General features: G+C 33.8%; 2 protein-coding genes across 2 annotated transcripts in view; one reads left to right on the top strand and one right to left on the bottom strand.

Moving 5' to 3' along the window:
- Positions 1 to 20,256, top strand: part of PHKB (phosphorylase kinase regulatory subunit beta) — a 141,913-nt gene that overhangs the window by 6,023 nt on the left and 115,634 nt on the right. The window contains exons 3-6 of the mRNA XM_081807891.1: positions 6,377 to 6,381; positions 7,430 to 7,597; positions 12,928 to 13,035; positions 16,891 to 16,971. Coding sequence (XP_081664017.1) covers positions 6,377 to 6,381; positions 7,430 to 7,597; positions 12,928 to 13,035; positions 16,891 to 16,971 — 362 coding nt within the window. The remainder of the gene's footprint in view (positions 1 to 6,376; positions 6,382 to 7,429; positions 7,598 to 12,927; positions 13,036 to 16,890; positions 16,972 to 20,256) is intronic.
- Positions 1 to 20,256, bottom strand: part of LOC102746541 (phosphorylase b kinase regulatory subunit beta) — a 249,833-nt gene that overhangs the window by 129,990 nt on the left and 99,587 nt on the right. The window lies entirely within an intron of this gene.

The following is a 20,256-nucleotide window of genomic DNA, read 5'->3' as shown; positions in this document are numbered from 1 at the left end:
TTTCCTACGATTAAGAATTCCTCATATCAGTGAGATCATATGATACATGTCTTTCTCTGATTGACTTACTTCGCTCAGCATAACACCCTCCAGTTCCATCCACGTTGTTGCAAATGGCAAGATCTCATTCCTTTTGATGGCTACATAATATTCCATTGTATATATATATACTACATCTTCTTTATCCATTCATCTGTCAATGGACATCTTGGCCCTTTCCACAGTTTGGCTATTGTGGACATTGCCACTATAAACATCGGGGTGCACGTACCCCTTCGGATCGATAGGGATTGCTTTAAATGTGTAGAATGCTCTAGGTAGCATTGACATCTTCACAATATTTGTTCTTCCAATCCATGAGCATGGAACATTTTTCCATTTCTTTGTGTCTTCCTCAATTTCTTTCATGAGTATTTTATAGTTTTCTGAGTAGATTCTTTGCCTCTTTGGTTAGATTTATTCCTAGGTATCTTATGGTTTTGGGTATGATTGTAAATGGGATTGACTCCTTAATTTCTCTTTCTTCTGTCTTGTGGTTGGTATATAGGAATGCCACTTATTTCTGTGCATTGGTTTTATATCCTGTCACTTTACTGAATTCTTGTATGAGTTCTGGCAGTTTTGGGGTGGAATCTTTTGGGTTTTCCACATAAAGTATCATATCATCTGCAAAGAGTGAGAGTTCGACTTCTGTGCCAATTTGGATGCCTTTGATTTCCTTTTGTTGTCTGATTGCTGTGGCTAGGACTTCTAATACTATGTTGAATAGCAGTAGTGATAGTGGACATCCCTGCCGTGTTCCTGACCTTAGGGGGAAAGCTCTCAGTTTTTCCCCATTGAGAATGATGTTAGCTGTGGGGTTTTCATAGATGGTGAAATTTTTCTTGAGGTAGGTCTACATTGCTATCATTGCCCCTCTTAGAACAGGTTTTGCTCTATGCCCCAAATTTTCTACCTTTGTGTTTTTATTTTTTTTTAAGATTTATTTATTTATTGGAGGGAGAGAAAGAGCATGAACAGGAGGGGTAGAGGGAGAGGGAGAGAGAATCTCAGACTCCACACTGACTGCAGAGGACTGGATCTCACAACCCTGACATCATGACCTTAGCCAAATCCAAGAGGCAGACACTTAACTGAGCCACCCAGACACCCCATGTTTTTTTTTTTTTCAGTTTCATTTGTTGCATGTTATTTTTTATTTTGTTTGTTGGTGTCCCATTCATTCTTTAAAAGAGTAGAGCTTTTTCTCTTAAATCAGGAACAAGACAAAGATGTCCACTCTCACCACTTCAATTAATGTAGTAATGGAAGTCTTAGCCATAGCAATTAGTCAAAAAATTGAATTAAAAGGTATCCAAATTGGAAAGGAAGTAAAACTTTAAGTATTTGTCGATGAAATGCTATATATAGCAAACAAGAACTATTAAAGCTTTACCAAACAACCCCTAGAACTGATAAATGAATTCAGTAAAATCTGAGAATACACAATTAATATATAAAAAATCTATTGACTTTCTATACTCTAATAATTAAGTACAGCAAGAAAAATTAAGGAAACTATCTCAATTATATTTGCACAAGGAAGAATAAAATTCCTAGGAGTAAACCTAACCAAGGAGATAAATGACCTGTACTTCAAAAACTATAACACTGCTGAACAAAAGTGAAGATGACACAAACAAATAGAAAAATATTCCATGCTCATGGATTAGGAGAACCGATATTGTTAAAATGTTCATACTATCCAGAGCATCCACAGATTTGAAGAAATTCCTATTAGATTACCAACAACATTTTTCACAGAACTAGAACAGATAATCCTAAAACCACAAAAGACCCCAAATAGCCAAAGCAATGTTGAGAAGGAAGAACAAGTTGGCAGTATCACAATAGCAGAGTTCAAGATACAGTACAAAACTGAAGTAATGAAAACAGTATGGTACTGTCACAACAGTAGTCACATAGATCAATGGAACAGAATTGAAAGGCCAGAAATAAACCCACATTTGTATGGTCAGTTAATCTGCAACAAAGGAGACAATAATGTATAATCAGGAGAAGACAGTCTCTTCAGTAAATGGTGCTGGGAAAACTGGACAGCTACATGCAAAAGAATGAAAACTGGACCAGTTTCTTACACCATCCACAAAAATAAACTGAAAATGAATTAAAGATCTAAATGTGAGACCTGAAACCATAAAACTTCTAGAAGAAAATGTAGGCAACAAGGTTTTAAAATATGGCCATAGCAATATTTTTCTAGGTAAGTCTCCTCAATCAAGGGAACCAAAAACAAAATTAAACTATTAGGACTACACCAAAATAAAAAGCATTTGCGTAGGAAAGGAAACCAGCAACAAAGCAAAAAGGCAACATATGAATGGGAAAACATTTTTGCAGGTGATATATTTAATTTGAGAAGGGGTTAATATCTAAAATACATGAAGAATGTACACAATTCAACACAAAAAACCAAATAGTTAAATTTAAAACTAGGCACAAGTCCAGAATGGACTTTTTCAATGAAGACATACGCATGGCCAACAGACACATGAAAAGAAGGTCATCATCACTAATCATCAGGGAAATGCAAATTAAAACCACAATGAGATATCACTTTACACCTCTCAAAATGGCTAAAATAAAAAACAAGAAAGTATAAGTGTTAGGATGTGGAGACAAAAGAACCCTTTTACTGTTGGTGGGAATGCAAATTGGTGCAGCCACTGTGAAAAACATTATGGAGGTTCCTCAAAAATGTGAAATAGAATTACCATATCATTCAGTAATTCCTCTACTTGGTATTTAGCCAAAGAAAATGACTACACTAATTCAGCAAGATAGATGCACTCCAATGTTTACTGTAACACTGGCCACGCCATAGATACAATACCATTGTTTCCGTACCTAGAAATGTTCCAAGTGTCTACTGATTGAGGAATGGATAAAGATGTATATGTGTGTGAGACACACACACACACTCACACACTGGAATATTACTCAGCCGTAAAAAAGAATGAAATTTTGCTATTTACAACAACATGGAGGGATATGGAGAGTATAATGCAAAGTAAAATAAGTCAGAGAAAGACAAATTCCATATGACTTTTACTCATGTGGTATTTAAGAAACAAAACAAATGAACAAAGAAAGAGGCAAACAGAAAACTTACTTTTTTTTTTTTTAATTTATTTGACAGAGAGAGAGCTAGAGCACAAGCAGGCAAAGTAGCAGGTAGAGGGAGAGGGGGAAGCAGGCTCCCCGCTGAGCAAGGAGCCTGATGTGGAGCTCTATCCCAGCTTGTCCTGAGCCGAAGGCAGTTGCTTAACGAACTGAGCCTCCCAGGCGCCCCAGAAGAGACATACTTTTAAATGCAGATAACAAACTTGTGGTTGTCAGATGGGTGGAATAGATAAAGGAGACCAAGAGTACATTATCTTGATGATCACTGAGTAACATTTGTTGTTGAATCATTATATTGTACACCTGAAACTAATGTAACACTGTATGTTAGTTATACTTCATTTAAAAAAAGAAAAAAGAAATAAAATATTAAATTAGTCAACAAAAAATAAACGATACTCAAATCCAATCCTTGATTGGATCATACATTAAAAATAAATCCTAAAAGGTATATTTTGAGTATAATTGGATAAATTTGTTATAGTGTATATATTAGATTATTTAGTATCAATATTAAATTCTTTGGGTGTAATAATAACATTGTTGTATAGGGGAATGTCCTTGTTTTTAAGACATATTTTTGAAATGTATAAGGGTGATGATTTTTGTAGTTTCCTTTCAAAAAGTACAGAAAATAAATTATGGAGAATGCAAGCTAATTTTAGTAACTGGGGAATCCAGATGAAGGTTAAAATGTTTATTCATTGTAACATCCTTTTAGTTTTTCTATAGACCTGAAATTTTTCTAAATAAAATTTTGGGGGAATTTTGCTTTAAAAAATATAAGTAGATAGGCCTTTTCCTAGAAAGCTTCAAACATTTGATAGAGAATTTCAGGTCCTTTCTTTGTAGGCATACTGTGTATGTACTAACTCCCTGGATAATTTATCTTCTTATGCATATAAAGCATTACATTTTTTGAATTACTAGCAAGTGAATTGTTTCTCTTTTGGAGAAATGCATGCGTATTTATCACAGAATTATTAAAGCCCTTCTTACTTTTGCAATATTAAGTCGTGAGGATTTGTTTAGAGAATTTCCATGTAAAATTAATAGAAATTTTGTTTCTAATTCTACTTGTTAATGGCAATGAAGTCATACAGGTTACATTAGGGAGAATTCCTGAAAAATTAAGCTGTCAATGTTTTATCTTCAGAAACTTACATGTATCTCTTTTTGTTAATGAATGCATAGTATAAAGTTATTAATTTTTAGAAATTGTGAGTAATTTGATTTTTCTCATTGCATTGGTTTCAGTCTTATTAACAATTTCATGAAACCTCACATGTTTGGATTTGTGTATGTGTGTACTGAGGGCTTAAAAAGATTTTATGCACATTTATACTTTATACACATGTAAGAGTATAATTTGGTGTTATTTAATTAATTAGATAGTCAGTATTTTAGTATTAGAGACAATGAGGTTATTTCTTTGCAAAAATATGCTTCGAAATAGTTTTTTTTTTTTAAAGATTTTATTTATCTATTTGACAGAAACACAGCGAGAGAGGGAACACAAGCAGGGGGAGAGGGAGAAGGAGGCTCCTGGCTGAGCAGGGAGCCCAATGCGGGGCTTGATCCCAGGACCCTGAAATAGTTTTTTGGATATAATATTTCAGTTCTACTTTATAATTTTGTTTTATTTTCAAGGAGGGAAGAAAAACTGACTAATGTGTTTGACTTTTTAAAATGTCATTTATAGGGGCGCCTGGGTGGTGCAGTCGGTTAAGTGCCTGACTCTTGGTTTTGGCTTTGGTCGTAATCACAGGGTCCTGGGATTGAGCCCTGTATCCGGCTCTGCACTCGGTGTCGAGTCTGCTTGGGATTCTCTCTCCCTCTCCTTTTGCCCCTCCCACTCATGCTCTTGCTGTCTCTCAAAATTAATTTATTAATTTAAAAAATTAAAAAAATAATAAAATATTTATATATCATGTTGCAGTTCCCAATGTACCACTATTTAAAATTATAACTATATTAAATTATATAACTATATATTTATTGTAATTAATATAATTATACATATTTATATTTTATTGTTATAATTAGTTTCATTATATATATTTATATTTTTGTTTACATAGTTCAGTTTAAAACTGCTTCTGAACATATTCAGTTACACAAAATCTGTTAAATGAATTTCAGTTTTATACTTTATGCTATATTAAAAGGTATTATGTAGTGTTTTTTTTATTTTTTGTTTCTAATATAATTTCTAGAAAAAATATGACTTTAAATTAGGGTTCAAATATGGAATTTAGTTTTCTTTACTTTTTATATTTGAGAAGAGTGATTTTTTGAAAAGAGTATTGACTTGAAAGAGTTTGTGTCGACTGTCTAAATACATATATATATATATATATCTTGGAAAAATGAGAATGAACAGCAGACATTGAGGAGATATCTTTGTAGCACTGTCCAAGGGAGAGAGAGTAGGAAATCAGCCTATTTCCTTCTAGTGTCAGATTTACAGCTGTTTTAGGAGTTGAGTATAATAGGTGGCCCTAGCTAGTTTTGGTAAACAATCAGGTCTCATGACTATTTCTACCATACAATATTGATTTTATTTTCATTTAAGCTTGTTTATAGGGAAATAATGCACTAATGTTAGGATTCAAGTGTCTGGTTTCTTCACTGGTTTGTATTTATAAGTATAAAATTGTAGTTTAGATATAATAGCAAGACTTCATATTGTAGAAATATCTGATCAACACTCACACATAACTTGTGATCAATAAATTCACAGATTAAATTTAAAGTTCTTTCATTTATTCATTTTTTTAAAGTTAAAAGTATTCTTCAGATCATATTAAAACTTGCGTTGACATCCACAGAGATTGTTAAAAGAGAGTAGAATATTGCCAGATCCTGGTGGAAAATAGAGGAATTATTTTGGGTCATCAGATTCACTTTACATCTTTGAAAAGGTAATATATATAGATTGGTGGCCTAAATGTTTTTACTCACATGCAACTCTTTTACTTTCTCAGAAGAGAAATATTCTTCTGGTTTCTATTTTATTTGTAGAAGAACGGAGAAATAGGAGAACTTCATACAATAGAAGAACTCTTTATAGTGGGTGATTTATTCTGGAATATTTTTGTTTGGTTAAATGCTTGTTGAAATTAGGGCACAGAATTATTTTAAAGACAGTTTTGGAAAAATTTGATTGTTTTGTTTTTGTTTTTGTTTTTAGATGAGGTAGGATTTGGAATCAGATTTCATTGAGCTCATTCTACCCAAAGTGTGCTGTTTCCTTCATGTATCAATGCCTGGTCCACTGTTACCTATGTCATAATTTGCCTCTATTAAAACACTTGTGCAGCTCATCAGACAAAAAAATACAGCATAGAGCAAAATATTGGTAGTTGTAGTGTAGTGCCTGCATATGAAGGGAGGAATAATGTTCTAATGACAACTTGCTTTTGTCTGACATTGACAGTGCTATGTTAAAATGATCATTATTCCTTCTAGTACTGGTCTGCAGTTGGAAGAGGAGTTAATTATAGTATACTTTTTAAGGAGACAGGTGATGCTTTTTATCAAGTGTGGATGATTGCCAGATATTTCCATTAAGATTTAGTGAAACAATGAATAAGTTACTTTCAATTGCAGTAGTGGGTTACTCTCATTACTTTTTGATCCGTGGTGAAAAATGAACTTAAGGACAGAAGAACATCTAAACCTCGCTTAATAGTTAGATTTTAGCTGTTTTTTTCTTTTTAAAAGCAAACAATATAAACAATCTTTGATTGATTTTAAACTAAGACCCAAGAGTATAAAACTGTGCCCAAATACATCATGTGTCATACTGGATGTGTGTTTATTTGAAGACATCCTTAACTAAAGTGCCCACCCTGACATTATTAATCACATGGTAGAGCAAAGAAAGCATGTGCCTACCTTAATCTGTGTTGCCTCGAATCCAAGTGGGCATTGCATAACCTAAAGGGATTGATACTAAAAATTGCCTCTACTCTGTAACAGCAAATTAAAAAATCTTTTGGTAGATTTTTCCAATATAGGATATCCTTTAAGTTTCAGCCAAGTCAATGTAGAAATATTGTATGCTATTTCTGAAGCAATTGGCTTACTTCCTTAAAAGAAGGAGAAAGCAACACAAGTTTCATCATAGGATTTTTTTTTTATTGCAGCATTTCTGCATCTGCTGGGAAAATGGAGTTTCACTGTTACAGAATTAGTAGATGTCACCAGAACATAGGATTAGTCAGATAGTTAAATACTTAATTACCGAAAGCTCTGCTTCCTTTTCAAATGCATTTCCAATTTGTTTCATGAGTTATCTCTCTCACCCAGGCGCATTGATGATGACAAGGGAAGGACCCATGAGCTGGAGCACTCCGCTATAAAATGTATGAGAGGAATTCTCTACTGCTATATGCGTCAGGCCGATAAGGTAAAACACTGTAGTGTGGACTGGAATTCTCACATCATTCTGAAGGATTAATTTAACCAGTATAGCAATAGCATCTTCTGAAGAAGAATGTACTTTCAAAAGGTAAAGCCACATCCTAGGGCTGTCTAGATAGGTTAAAACAGCCTCTACCTTACCAGGTCAGGGTTTGAAATACTGAAATTGAAGAAACACCTTAAGCGAGAGGTGATTGAGAATTGTTATTTAGGCTTGAATTTTGCATCTGGTGTTTGCTTGATAAAGACTCAGTTTCTCAGGAACCTTACAATATCCCTAATTCTAATGAATATTACATTGTTTAAGAAAATCCTTATCAAAATTCCTTTTGCATATGTGATTGCCCTGACTTAAGTGAACTTCAGTTTATTTTTATTTATTTTTTATTTATCTTTTAGATTTTATTTGTCAGAGAGAGAGAGCAAGCATGCTTGCTCACAAGCAGGGGGAATGGCAGGCAGAGGGAGAAGCAGGCTCCCCACCGAGCAAGGAGCCAGATACAGGACTGGATCCCCAGACCCTGGGATCATGACCTGAGCCAAAGGCAGCTGCTTAACTAACTGAGCCACCCAGGCGTCCCTGAACTTCAGCTTAAAATTACTTCATCATTTACATGTAGAAAGGACAGGAATTACTGGCTTAGAAAATAGCGTATTTTACAGGGTTATTGTGGAAATTAAAATAATATACATAATAATCAGCAATTATTATGTATTTTATTAAAATAATATACATAATGAAAACTGTAAAACTCTATGCAAATATAATGTGATATTTCTCCAACTTACCTACTACATCCCTGTGTCCCCAGGTCCTAATATATTGTGTCCATATACATCAGTGAGTGTATCATAGGTCCCCAAGAGCACCCCCATGTTTGATGATTCATGAGCAAACATGCAAATCAGTAATTATGCATGCAGTTTTGATCACTTAATATTTTGTATGTTTTTATCTTGTGATTATTACATTAAATTTTTGTGATCATACATTTTCTTCTTAAGATCTGTATCTGAAGTCAAAGCTAAAAAAAAAAAATTATATTTTGCCCTTAGAATGTGGCAACAAGAAAGGGTTACTTGACAGAAAAAGTAGATTTGTTCACCAGAAATGTCACAAACTTATAGATGCCTGCTGAGATTTGACTTTGCAAATCATTATTTGCAAATTATAAAGGTTATTTTATAATTTTATTATTATTCTATAGGTTTTTCATTTGTTGAAATAATGTCATTTTGGTATACTTGAATTAAACTAGTATGTCATGTATTTGAAGTAATTGTGATTAAATTTTTTTTTCCTGAGAATTTTACTGTGAGAAGTTTACTGTTTATTTCACATTTATTATTTCATGAATGCCTAATGTCTGTCAATTAACTTTTCTCTTAAGCATTGTGAGAGCCATGAATTCATGTTTACTAAATAAGCTGACAGACTTAAATTAGTAAAATTGTTTATTAAAAGGAAGGAAATGATGATACAAAAAGTTCCTTGTGGCTTATTTAACCAATTGTTAGTATCCCTTTCTAAATAATCACTCAACCTTACTAACCAGTCTTAACAATTTTTTTTTTTAATTTAAATTTTGTTAGTTAACATACAGTGCCATATTGGTTTCTGGAGTAGAATTCAGTGATTCATCACTTACATACAACACCCAGTGCTCATCACAACATGTGCCCTCCTTAATACCCATCACCCATCTAGCCCATCCCCCACCTCCCTCCATAAACCCTCAGTTTGTTCTTTGTCATGAAGAGTCACTTATGGCTTGTTTCCCTTTCTCCTTTTTTTCTTTTTCCCCTTTCCATATGCTCATCTGTTTTTTTTTTGTTTTTTTTTTTTCTTAAATTCCACATATGAGTGAGATCATATGGTATTTGTCTTTCTCTGGCCATTCTTCACAATTATGTTTTCTTTGAATACATCTTGAATGGGACTTAAGATATCTTGAATTTCTTAAATTATAAAGGATTAGCATTTCTTTCCTTTATGTAGTTATGAGGCTAGACAATTAAAATAAGTGAGTTGTAAGAAGGTATGGATTATATTAGGATTAGCTATTTATGCATACCACAAATTATAGGGTTTTACAGATTTTAAAGCAGTTTTTATTGTGATCTTTTTTGTTGTTGTTGTTGTTATGTTACGCATGCACATGTGTGTGATTTGGTGGGGAGTTCAGAGGGAGGGAGAAGAGAGAGAATCTTAAGCAGGGCTGCCTAGCTTGGAGCCTGACACGGAGTTTGATCTCACAACCCTGAGATCATGACCTGAGCTGAAATCAAGAGTAGGACACTTAACTGACTGAGCCACCCAGGCACCCCTGTAATCTTTCTTGATCCCCATAACTTTCTAGAGTAGGAATGGAGGATATTATAATTCACATATGACTTTGAGGGAAGGACTCTGAGATTAGATTTAACCACACACATCCAGCTCACTGCCTCCTACCAAACCTTCACCTCGTTGATGCTCACAATTTCCTTCATGATTCTACAGCAGTAGGGAATGTTACCGTATTTTAAAATATGAAATATATATCTTTTGCCCTTTTCTTAAAACTAAAGTGAAGCATATTTGTAGTAATCATTTGCTGTTTGACCCTAAGGTTCATCTTCTTTGTCTTCTGAAGTAAAATCATGACATGCTTCTTGACATATTTTTTTGAAAATACTTTATAAAAGAGATATTTTAATTCATTATACATTTGAGTGGATAGAGTTATCCTTGATTAGCAGAGTGTAGAGCAATCTGATTTCTATTATTGTCTTGCCACTTATTCATATTAGGGTGTTTTTTTTTTTTTTACCTCTAAATATTCATATACCTATTCTCTCATTAACTCTATTTTCTAATACTCCCTAAGGAGAAGCATTCAGAATTTTTCAAAATAAATTTAATGTGCATTTAGTAGTTTGGAAGGCACAGATTTCCTTTATAATGGACTATGAATGTTGCTGTCCCTAGCTATCTACATAAAAAATTTATTCATCTAAAATGTTACTGAGTAGTTTCTAGTTCATGATAAATCATTAAAATTTTATAAAATTTATTCTTCCAGCATTCCCTTATGAGATGATTTTTCATACCTAAATGTTATGTTAGGTTATAAATTAAGAATGGATGATAAAATTCTCACCTTTTCCTAAATGATAAGCTGTTTATTCATAATAATTTAAGTTTCCAGGAAAAAATCTAAATAAAATGCAAGCAGAGAAAACATTATCCTAGATTTTTTTTTTTTTGGTCTAGAAAATTTTGCTTTAATCATTATTTTTATTTGCCAGATGCCAGACATATAAAATACTGATTGATGTCCCCTTATATTTGACTGATTTCAAGAGTAGTGGTTGTCTATAATTCACATACAATATACCCCATTAATTTTTAAAACTTCTATAGTTTGGGTCTTATTTTTTTCTGAAATTTTATATTATTTGTCTTTGAACAGCTATAAGACTCAAAGCATAGTTACATAATTTCCCATTTGAGTATCTTTAATCATTTAATAGTTGCTTTTCCCCTGGCACGATTGAATATAAATTCTCATGCTGGGTACTTGTGTGTCTTGAAGACAAATGACAAACACTGCATTGTCAACTGTAGCAATAACTTTATTAAACTGATAAAACCTTATCCTTTTAGATCTTTATCAAATAGGCAGAATGTATATTAACTTAACCATATTTTTGTCTCAGAGCCCAGACAACACCTTGAGATAATAGTGTGAAAGGAGTGACCACATTGATTTCTAGTTGTGTCGTCTAAGACTATGGCTGCAGTTTCAGATATTGAGAAGGAATAACCTTCTCACCTTCTCTGAGTTAATACTCGATGGCTTGGTCACTGTATACATAGAAGATATACATCCCTACCTTGATCCTTATCCTCTCATTTCTGATTATCTACTGGTAGGGCCTAGCTTTCATTTTGTTGACTTGAATGATAGGAAGGGCTATGTATTTGTTTGTGGGGTATTTGCAGGCCCCTTGGGGGTGGGGAGGGGTGCAAAGGTGTATTAGCCCTCTAGCATAGCACTGTCCAATGAACTTTCTGTGATGATGGAAATGTTCTGCATTAATGTGTTGAACAATGCAGAAGCCACTAGTCACATATGGCTACTGAGTATTTGATATATAGTCAATTTCTGAACTTTGTTTAATTGTAATTTAGTTAGTTGTCTGTAGTTAGTGGCTACCATATTGGGATAGTGTAACTTCTAGAAGTTTATAAGATAGTGAGAGACACAGACAACTAATAAGAAAAGAAGTTATTGAAGGATAAGCACCCTGATGTGGACTCCAGAGGAAGGAATTTAAGGCATAGTTCAGAAAGGACTTTATAAAAGAAGGTGTTTTTGGGAGATAGAATTTTAAGGATGAGAAGAAATTTGAAGGTGAGGAAAAGAATATGGTTCTATGTGCTTCATTAGCCAAGTGAAACAATGTAAGATCATAATGTCGGAGATATTATCATCACTTATATATTTTCAAAGGAAGAAAAAAATTATTCCATTTACATATAGCTATGTGTTATTGTATTCATTTTCTGTTTTTATTCATCTCATACTTCCAGGGGCTAGTACACTACTTGACATATGATTGGTATCAGTAAATATTCACCAAATTGAATTGAACAGGCCCTGAAAAAGGAGATGGATTTCTTTTTTTGGTCCTTGGACTTTGTTAGATCACTTAGTATTTACTTAGTATTCTAAAATGGTTAAACTTTATATGCAGTTAATAAGTACAAGTATGTCCTATGTTCTCTTGGAATTTGTGCCTTGGTAAGGAGAGTATATGTGGCAAAGGAAATGAAGACCCGTTGATAGGAACATAGGTTACAATTTGTGATCCTTAGAGATTGAAGTTTTGAACACTTAACTGAATTAGAATGAGGTCTTTTTCACTGAGAGTCAATGGAAGCATTTCCAAATGGCAGTACAGTGGGATGTAATCCCTGAAATCCTGTTCCACAGAGTAAACTATTAGTTGACACTAAAATAAAATGAATATAAAACAATTGCAAAAGCTGTTGCTACCATATTCACAAGCTCCCTATTATACTTGATTTGCTATTTTTGAAACATCAATTAAATATTCAACAGTCATGTTAACTATTAAGTTAGTAGTTATATGAGTTTTGTCGGTGTTTTGTTTCTTTAGAAAAAGTAACATATCTGCTTTGCTCTGTACTTTGCCTTGATGCTAGAGCTTTCCTCATTAAAGGTTTCAGAAAAATAATTTATAATCTCTAAAGTTGGATGGTAATGTGAGTTAGGAGTACTATTTGAATTCTGTGTTTGATTCTAGGTCCAGCAGTTTAAGCAGGACCCACGCCCAGCAACCTGTCTTCACTCTGTTTTCAATGTGCACACGGGAGATGAGGTTCTCTCCTATGAGGAATATGGTCATCTTCAGGTAAAAGGAGAATACTATAAGTTTTCTTCTTCTCTGTGCATACTCTGTATCATAGAAGACTTGGGACTATTTAAAAGTTTTATAAAGTAGATTTCATAAATTGTTCAAAACAGAAGTAGAAAACCAACCCTAAAATGAGGAAGTGAAAGGGTAGCCACCAGGGCTGAGTTAGTTCTTGTGATTGAGCAAATCAGACTGAGAGGTCTTGATCTGCAAGCAGAAAAGAGCAACTGGATGGTTTATAATATCATTCCTATCTCAAAGAAGCTTGTACTTACTATCAAATTTAGAAGAATTTCAACACTTAGGAACTACGGAATAAAAGACAGTTGGCAGTGATATAGCTGCAAATCAGAAATTTTTGTTACATGACAGTTCAGTTTTGATATATCAACCTTCAACAAAGCTATAAACATACCATTAAAGTGTAATTCCAAAAGGCATTTGTGGAGTCTATATATTATATTAAATTTTATACCTGGGTTAAGAATGACTGTAGGATTTTATGTTTTGTTTTCACTTCTTTTTCTCTTACATCGTGTATTGCTTTTAGCTGGACATCCTGTTGCCTTGTTTTTAGGATACAGATATTATATATGCTATTTAATGAGTTTTCTTCCTGCTCATCATTTGGTTCTGCTATCTTTAGGACAGAATACTTATTATTCATATATTCTTTACTAAAATAAGAGTATGTCCTTTTTATAGTCCCTCTCTCTCTAGAGACCTGAAATGTCTTACTTTAGTATGACTCCTCCAGTCAGAGAAAGTACAGCATCCCCATTTCTATGCAGCAGAAACTCTTACACTTATTTGTAGCCAGTTCCTTGGAGAATTAGTATATATGAATATGTAGTTGCTCACCCTTCTCCTTATAATTATAACATAATTAGGTTTTATGTACCTTTTGCTTTGAGAAATATGTTTACTGTTTGAAATAGGGTTTTCAGAAGATAACAGCTTATTTAAATTTTTGTATCCTGGAATTTAAGCTTAGTGCCTGCCTCATAGTAGGTTTTAAATAAATGCTGGTCGAGCTGTTATTTGGCTGTTTCTGTACAATTTGCCACTTAATGATACTTTCTCACAGAAGCATCCCTCAAGTCAGAGCAGAGGGCTCTTGGAGGTGTAGCTATAAATGGCTGTCCATAGCAGTGACATTTCTTTGAAGTCATTTCTGACAGGCCAGTGTCACTGCTGTAAGAAAATATTTGGGTGAGCCTAGCAATGGTTTGAAGCTCTTCTCTACCATGTTCTGAGAAGGGTCACTCAAAAGTTTATGTCAGTCTAAAAAAACCTAAAACCAGAATCCTGTATCTTTGTGTCTGGCTCACTTGGACGTTGACAAGACCCTGACACCCCCTGGACTTTGAATGCTGAGAAGTCAGGAGGCATCCAAGACAGCTCTGCTTCCTGAGAGAGCCACCAGCACTGCCAGGCCCTGGCGGCAGTGTTAGGTAGTTTTGCAGTACGCATCTTTGCTGCAAGAATTTTCACTGCATGTATTTTCACCGCATAACTAATTGGCTGTAAGGCAGTTTTGCTTTGAAAGATAAAATCACAAAAAATAAAAGAGGGACATTAAAAAGGATAAATTATAACATGAAAAATGAATGACAAAATTAAAAAGACTTTATTGTGAAATACAGAACACTAAATACATTTAAAGTGTGTGTAAATTCATGGCAATATTGTGCAAATAACTGATTTTATTTTTTGGTTTTTACCTAACCATTTGTTTTCAAAGTCTTTGGTTCAGAGTAATACATTTTTCTTTTTTGCTTGTTGATTTGTCTCGTCATTTGACATTACACTTTTTCTTTTTTCACTAATATTTCTTCCTTCATTAAGAGGGGTATCACTTTCCAAATACTAGGATGCATATTTGTAACTGAACTTTGCATTGCGTTGTGCATGCCATCTACACTGTTGTTTGTTTGTTTGTTCTTGGCATATTGTCACATATCTGTTCATAGACACTCCATAGTTCTGTGGGAAATGTGGGTTCAAACATCTGCATCATTGTATAGACCATTATGAGGGGTAAGATTTAATATAATATAGAAAGAATGAATTATGAAAAGATACTTATAAAAATATAAGAGTTACATAATATAAAAGTGGGAGTTTCACATTAATGGAGAAATGAATCCAAACTGTCAAATCAAACTGTCAGCCAGTTTTTTTTTTTTTTTTTTTATCTTTTATGACAAAATTGCCTTATGGCCAGTTGGTGATGTGGAGAAAATGTACACACTGAAAATGTTTGTGGTTAAGTGCTTGTGGCAAAGATATCTAAGGCAAAGATGATTAGGCAAAATATCCAACACACCTGGTAGCACAGGGACACTTTGTCCAAGTCCTCTTGGGACACAAATAATTTTCTGCCCCCACTTTTTGTCAGTTACTCAGTAAGGATTGGAAGAGAGTCAGGAAAGACATGAGCCACCAAGGCTATTAGAGGGTAATAATCTTCTGGGTTAGAATTACACCAGGAAAAAATTACATTGTGCTTCCTAGTTGATCTTAAATTATCATTTTCCTACTTAAATGAAAAATTTTAACCTGCTTCCTGTGTATTTATTTTTTGTGTAACAGCTTTATTGAGCTGTAATTAACAAAACATACAGTTCCCCTATTGAAAGTGTATAATTCAGTGGTTTTTATTATATTCACAGAGTTGTGCAACCACTATCATAGTTAATTTCAGAACATTTTCATTACCCCATAAAGAAATCTGTGCTCAGGGGTGCCTGGGTAGCTCAGTTGGTTAAGCATCTGCCTTCGGCTTGGGTCATGAACCCAGCGTCCTGGGATCGAGCCCTGCATCAGGCTCCCTGCTCAGCAGGAAGCCTGCTTTTCCCTCTCCCACTTCCCCTGCTTGTGTTCCGTCTCTCGCTGTCTCTCTCTCTCTGTCAAATAAATAAAATCTTAAAAAAAAAAAGAAATCCGTCTTCATTAATAGTCATTCCCCATCTCCTTGAAAGCCCCCTGCCCTATGCGATCACCAGTCTCCTTGCCATCCTTATGAATATTCCTATTCTGTAAATTTCATATACATGGAATCATACAGTATATGGTTTTTTGTGACTGGCTTTAGTCATTTAGCATATTCAAGGTTTGTCTAGGTTGTAGTATTTATCTTTCACTACTTATTTACTTAACACAATTTATACATCCCATTTAGGCTTCTGTGAGAATCTTTTTTTGTTAAAGTGGACATTATTGTCTTCATTTTTTTTTTGTTTATATCATATAATGTCGATCTTTAATAGACAAACTAAAAGAAAAAAATGACTCATTTGCTTATAAAACTCATTTGTTCATAAATATATTTTATATGCTATACCACTGATTAAAATTAATATGTCCCTGCAGTTGCTTACATAAATTTTGCATCCTCTGAGAATAATACTGTTTTCAAGACGCACTGCCTATTGTTTATGGTGTTCTAGCAAAGTCCTAATGTCTTACTTGCCAAATAACTTTTTCATTTACATACATTTGAGATGAATTGACATTATATAGCTGCCTGTGGGGCAAAACTACTTCAAAGTAGAGTACTTTAGATCCAGAATTTGAAAATAAATCATAGAAAACAAATGTTGTAGAAACAGTTGCTGACAGTTCTGTTTGCAGCCATTTCCCTAATCAGGTATTAACCACTACAGTGAGTTTGAGGATTTTAGAGTTTTATATTCAAAGCTGGGATTTTATGATGAGCTAAATACTCAGCTCCTTTATTTCACAATAGGAAAGGCAATAGTTTTTATTTGCCACTGTTAGAGCAAATGACTTATAATTTTAGCTCTTATTTGTTATTTCCTTTAACCTTTTAATGTTGTTTGTTTTTAGATAAATGCAGTATCACTCTATCTCCTTTACCTTGTGGAAATGATTTCTTCAGGACTCCAGATTATCTATAACACTGATGAGGTATGAATCGCCCAAATTTTCTAGTACTAAATTTCATCTCTGAGAATATTTTTTTTCCTTTACTTTTTAAAACTTAGTTTTAGTTTTATGAAAATGGCTTATTCATATAATCAGATACTGGATTTTGGATGTTGGAGCAAGAGTCTTTATATTAAAGTGCAAAGTGTGCTTTATATTAAAGTACAAAGCACTTTAAAAATGAATGGAATATTTTTATATTGGTTGTAAGGCTTTACACCTATGAGAGCTCTGCTTCAGGTGATCTGAATGAAATAAAAACTTTATAACTTTCAGAAAATTTTAGTAACAATGAAAGTAAAATAGCATTTGCAGATTTTCTTAGAGTTATGTCTTTTTTGTATATCATTGCTTTTTTATAACCCATCCTTTTAAAAGTAAGAATGCTTTTATCATACTATTTTTATTGTGGGACCTCAATAAGGCTCTTGATGTTTTTAAAACATAAATACAATGTTCTTATTAGGAAATCTGAAAAGAATTTATATCCCAAAGATGAGAAGTGTTCCTTTCATAGGCACTAATGCTTGAACAGATGCATAGGCACACATGCTGACACATTTCCAAATATGCCACAGTAAGAACAAAAAGTTTTTATGATTGAAATGGTACATCCAATGAGACTCCATCAAAGAGTAGGTATGCTATATATGCTTGTTATTATTTCTCTCCTGTGATCCATGCAGGGAGAACAAATGTATCATGTAATTGACACCTGATCATCATTGGACTGTAGTGAGGGTGCTGTGATACTGGTACATATAGTCTGTCCTTTAGTAGTTTACAGTCTTTTACATCCTTCCAGTTGTGCTTTTTCAATAGTAAGTGAAGTCTATTTATTTATATTTAAGATTTTATTTATTTATTTGAGAGAGAGAGAGAGAGAGCACAAGTAGGGGGAGGGGCAGAGGGAGAAGGAGAAGCAGACTCCCCGCTGAGCAGGGAGCCCGATGCGGGACTCAATCCCAGGACCCTGGGATCATGCCCTGAACTGAAGGCAGGCACTTAGCTGACTGAGCCACCCAGGCGCCCATGTAAAGTCTATTTAGATGTGCAGATAAACAGTAAAGAACAAATTAATAATACGCACTATGGTTTCTTCTGTTTGATTCATCAAAGAATTACATGTTTTTATTTCATCCAAATAGTTCTGTTTTTATAATATTGTGAAGTAGTGGTATTCAAAGATTTTGGGTAGGGGAGGGTGTGGAAGACTCCTATTTCAGACCAATTTAAGCAGCATCCTAAAGCATAAAATAAATGGAAGAAACTTAACTCTGACTAAGGAGAGGAAGACTCTCAGAACCAGCCCATTTTGCTTCTCTTAGAAACTCCAAAGCACTGGGAGAAGTATCCAGCACAACATAGTGTGATAACCATTATATTAAGCAACAGCTAACATTGACAGTTGCAAGTGACTTCCCATTAATGTTACTGATGGTGGTGAAATTGCCTTGGTTAGTGGTAGCATTGTTTTGTTTGGTATTTTATTTTCATTTTTAATTTTTAACATTTTGGTTTTTGCTTTCTGAATATCTACTATAGTTCATTTTAAATCTTCAGATGTCAACTGACAGTTTTCAAAAATGTGATACTGCTTTAACCTTTCTATTCTTTTTTTTGTATGATTTGAATATATTTAAGCAAGTTTGGTATTTTCTTCTTAAGCTTTATTTTCTTTTTTTTTTCTTGTTGATTTTTTTTCTTACCTTTACAGTTTTTATTTGGTAGATATAAAATTTTTATGTAGCTAATATCCATAGGCCTTTAAATGTACACTTAAAATCCTAGAATAATAAAATGTATTATTGGGGCTCACTGTCTTTTTCTTTGATTTTTTTAATATACTGTGTCAGGAATTATATGGAGAAGCAGTAACTGGGCCTGCATAGAATCTTTCAGGGAGTGAAATTCCTTTTATCTAGGTATTTCAGAGAAATGAATCCTTTGACAGCTGATATGACTTGGGACAATTTCGTTTTTTAATTATACCGTACACCCTGAATGGCAAGATCATAGTCCTGTCTCTTTTCTTTATTCCCAACCACATCACATCTCAGGGCAAACCAAAGACCTGGGAAGGAAGTGGGAATACCACTCATTTCTTTCTCTCTGTACTGTTAAATTTTTAATTTACCCAAATCCTTATCTTTTTAGGATTAAAGAATACAGAGCTCACACACACAACACACATGTGTAATACACATATTATATTGTCACACTTTGGTTTATTTTTTAATAATCTTAATAAATTTTAATATATATGTAAAATCATCATATGAAAAGACGTAATTCTTTTTCTTTTTCTTTTTTTGTTAATATTAGATACACTTTAATATTGTAAAGGCCTAATTACTTTTATTAAAAATAACCATGCTTTGGTAGAACAAATTTCACAGCATGCTGTTGGGAGATAAAAAAGCCATATGCAAACAATGAATCATGGAACACCACATCAAAAACCAATGATGTACTGCAGGGTGACCAACAAATAAAATAAAATTAAAAAAGAAAAAAAAACTTATACATCACAATTTGCAACCTGGGACTTCATCTAGTAGAAAAAAATACCTCAAGAAAAACTCTTTTCAACACCATTAGAAAGACCTCTATCAGATACAGTTAACCAATTTTGTGCTACCAGATTCCATCCATGGGCTCTTGGATGCATGTATCACATCTAAAGAAAACACCAAGACTTTATTGGACCTACACACCAACCGGTGACCCAAAAGTGAGGATTTCCAGGAATGAAGCATATGACAACTAAAGAAGATAACTTTCCCACAATGACTGGAACAGGTCTATACACCCTTATCTCACTGCTTCTTACATTTTGTTTTTTTCCCTCTCTCACTTAGACAGTGGTCTTTTTTTTTTTTTTTAATTTTATTATGTTACACTAGTCACCATACAATACATCATCAGTCCTTGATGTGGTGATCCACGTTCCATTGTTTTTGTATACAACCCATTGCTCCATGCAGTACGTGCCCTCCTTAATACCCATCACCGGGCTAACCAATTCCCCCTCCCACCTCCTCTCTAAAACCCTGTTTGTTTCTCAGAGTCCACAGTCTCTCATGGTTCATTTCTCCCTCCAATTCCCCCCCTCCCTCATTTTCCCTTCCTTGTCCTAGTGTCCTCCATGCTATTCCTTATGTTCCACAAATAAGTGAAACCATATGATAATTGACTTTCTCTGCTTGACTTATTTCACTTAGCATAATCTCCTCCAGTCCCATCCATGTTGATATAAAAGTTGGG

Source organism: Leptonychotes weddellii, chromosome 16 (assembly GCF_054177405.1).
Source record: "Leptonychotes weddellii isolate Sample4059 chromosome 16, ASM5417740v2, whole genome shotgun sequence".
Taxonomy (NCBI): domain Eukaryota; kingdom Metazoa; phylum Chordata; class Mammalia; order Carnivora; family Phocidae; genus Leptonychotes; species Leptonychotes weddellii.
This window is presented reverse-complemented; position numbering and strand designations above follow the sequence as displayed.